The sequence below is a fragment of the Oncorhynchus nerka genome, unplaced genomic scaffold, assembly GCF_034236695.1.
Source record: "Oncorhynchus nerka isolate Pitt River unplaced genomic scaffold, Oner_Uvic_2.0 unplaced_scaffold_885, whole genome shotgun sequence".
NCBI classification, from domain to species: domain Eukaryota; kingdom Metazoa; phylum Chordata; class Actinopteri; order Salmoniformes; family Salmonidae; genus Oncorhynchus; species Oncorhynchus nerka.
The window spans coordinates 168,682-171,411 of NW_027040407.1; the positions used below are offsets into that span (position 1 = coordinate 168,682).

The 2,730-nt window shown below is 46.8% G+C and overlaps 1 protein-coding gene across 1 annotated transcript; it reads right to left on the reverse strand.

Annotated features, from left to right (window-relative positions):
- Window positions 1–203: 203 nt before the first annotated feature.
- ntf3 (neurotrophin 3) lies at window positions 204–2,092 on the reverse strand. Its single transcript, XM_029652565.2, has one exon. It carries the CDS (start codon window positions 1,699–1,701, stop codon window positions 913–915), a length of 789 nt encoding a protein of 262 aa, XP_029508425.1. The 5' UTR covers window positions 1,702–2,092; the 3' UTR covers window positions 204–912.
- Between the last annotated feature and the right edge of the window lie 638 nt (window positions 2,093–2,730).

The following is a 2,730-nucleotide window of genomic DNA, read 5'->3' on the forward strand; positions in this document are numbered from 1 at the left end:
TGGTAGAGTCTCTCCATACTAGGCTGTACTGTCCAGCCCCATGGTAGAGTCTCTCCATGCTAGGCTGTACTGTCCAGCACAATGGTAGAGTCTCTCCATGCTAGGCTGTACTGTCCAGCCCAATGGTAGAGTCTCTCCACACTAGGCTGTACTGTCCAGCCCAATGGTAGAGTCTCTCCATGCTAGGCTGTACTGTCCAGCGCAATGGTAGAGTCTCTCCATGCTAGGCTGTACTGTCCAGCCCCATGGTAGAGTCTCTCCATGCTAGGCTGTACTGTCCAGCGCAATGGGAGAGTCTCTCCATGCTAGGCTGTACTGTCCAGATCCATGGTCTGAGTCTGAAGATGCTAGGCTGTACTGTCCAGCCCAATGGTAGAGTCTCTCCACACTAGGCTGTACTGTCCAGCCCCATGGTAGTGTCTCTCCATGCTAGGCTGTACTGTCCAGATCCATGGTCTGAGTCTGAAGATGCTAGGCTGTACTGTCCAGCCCCATGGTCTGAGTCTAAAGATGCTAGGCTGTACTGTCCAGATCCATGGTCTGAGTCTAAAGATGCTAGGCTGTACTGTCCAGATCCATGGTCTGAGTCTGAAGATGCTAGGCTGTACTGTCCAGCCCCATGGTAGAGTCTCTCCATGCTAGGCTGTACTGTCCAGCCCCATGGTCTGAGTCTGAAGATGCTAGGCTGTGTGGTGGCTGTGGAGCCGCATGTTAGGAGTTCTTGGTTTATTTTTTTATATATTTTTTTTCCTTTGATGATGACTTCAATAAATAACAAATATATTTATATATCATATATAACCATGTAGAAACTACATGTATTTCACATAACTTAAATAATAATTTATATGTACAGCCCCCCCTTCACAATAAGGAAATATATTCCATAATGTCTATGGTCGGGTTGTGTGTTTACGTCCTGCGGTGTTTCCGTGACAACGCACAGACACAGGAAGTGTCTATCCGTATCCAGCGCCAGCCCACAGAGGTCCGGTCCTGGGTCAGAGCTCGGACGTATGTCTGAGAGGTCTTACACTGCGAATTCCAGTGTTTGTCATCGATGCCGCGACAGCCGCTCTTAAAAGGTTTGGCAGTCCGACACTTGGTCTCATAGAAGTACTGCTTAACAAAGTTGCTTTCGGCGGTTCCCATCTTTATCTGATCCAGGACGGTGACCTGACGACCCCTGATGTCCACCGCATTCGTCTTGTCTGTCACCCACTGTGATTGGCTGTCACAGACGGAGTACTCCCCGCGGTAACTCTTGTGTTCTGCGTATCTCTTCCTGCGGGTCTTGTTGGTTCTGTCAGAGCTGCCCACGTAGTCATCTATAGAGTAGAGCGGAGGAGGCTGCAGGGGCGCCCGCTCACTCAGCAGGACCCGGGGAGAGTTGTAGTGTTTCTGCTGCTCCAGCAGGTCAGACGACCTGGGCTGGTACAGCGAGCTGCGCCTCTCCAGGAATCTACTGTCGTCCAGAGGGGTGTCAATGGCGAGCAGGCCCAACGGTGGCAATGTGTCCTGGGCCTGCCTGTCCTGGCCCTCACCCTGCCTCCCCCGGCCGCGGGTCAGGTCCGCCTGCAGCAGCTGGATGATGAGGGAGTTGATGGGGTCCTGGGTGGGCGGGGGCTGCTGGCGCTCCATGTGCGTTGCCTGGATACCGTAGAGGTACGCTAGGAACAACACATACAGCAACATGGACATCACTAGATTCACCTGTAAGATCTGTGGAGTAGAGGAGACAGGATATTAGTTATTAATCACCTATCATCAATAATTACACCACTAGATTCACCTGTCAGATCTGTGGAGTAGAGACAGGATATCAGTTATTAATCACCTATAATCAATAATTACACCACTAGATTCACCTGTCAGATCTGTGGAGTAGAGGAGACAGGATATCAGTTATTAATCACCTATAATCAATAATTACACCACTAGATTCACCTGTAAGATCTGTGGAGTAGAGGAGACAGGATATCAGTTATTAATCACCTATAATCAATAATTACACCACTAGATTCACCTGTCAGATCTGTGGAGTAGAGACAGAATATCAGTTATTAATCACCTATAATCAATAATTACACCACTAGATTCACCTGTCAGATCTGTGGAGTAGAGACATAATATCAGTTATTAATCACCTATAATCAATAATTACACCACTAGATTCAGTTACTAATTCAGATCAGTTATAATTTATTAATCGCCTGGACCATTATCAACATTTTATATTCTGAATCCAGAATCATGACAAAATGCTAATAGAATTAGTCCTGGAACATTATGAATGTTGTTTTATGTTCTGAATCTAGAATCATGACAAAATGCTAATAGAATTAGTCCTGGAACATTATGAATGTTGTTTTATGTTCTGAATCTAGAATCATGACAAAATGCTAATGGCATTAGTCCTGGAACATTATGAATGTTGTTTTATGTTCTGAATCTAGAATCATGCCAAAATGCTAATAGAATTAGTCCTGGAACATTATGAATGTTGATTTATGAATGGAAAGGCACTGGACATGAACCACTCTTGAGGTCTCTGCCTGGAACGGCTGAGTAACTGGCTTACTGGTGCTCTTCCATGCCAAAATCCCTAGGAGGGTGAGTCCTGGAACATTACTGGTGCTCTACCATGCCGTCCCTAGGAGGGGTGAGTAACTGGCTTACTGGTGCTCTTCCATGCCGTCCCTAGGAGGGGTGAGTCACTGGCTTACTGGT

What these genes read in the sequence shown, in the direction of transcription:
- ntf3 (XM_029652565.2), bottom strand. Translation starts at nt 1,701, where the DNA reads ATGTCCATGTTGCTGTATGTGTTGTTCCTAGCGTACCTCTACGGTATC.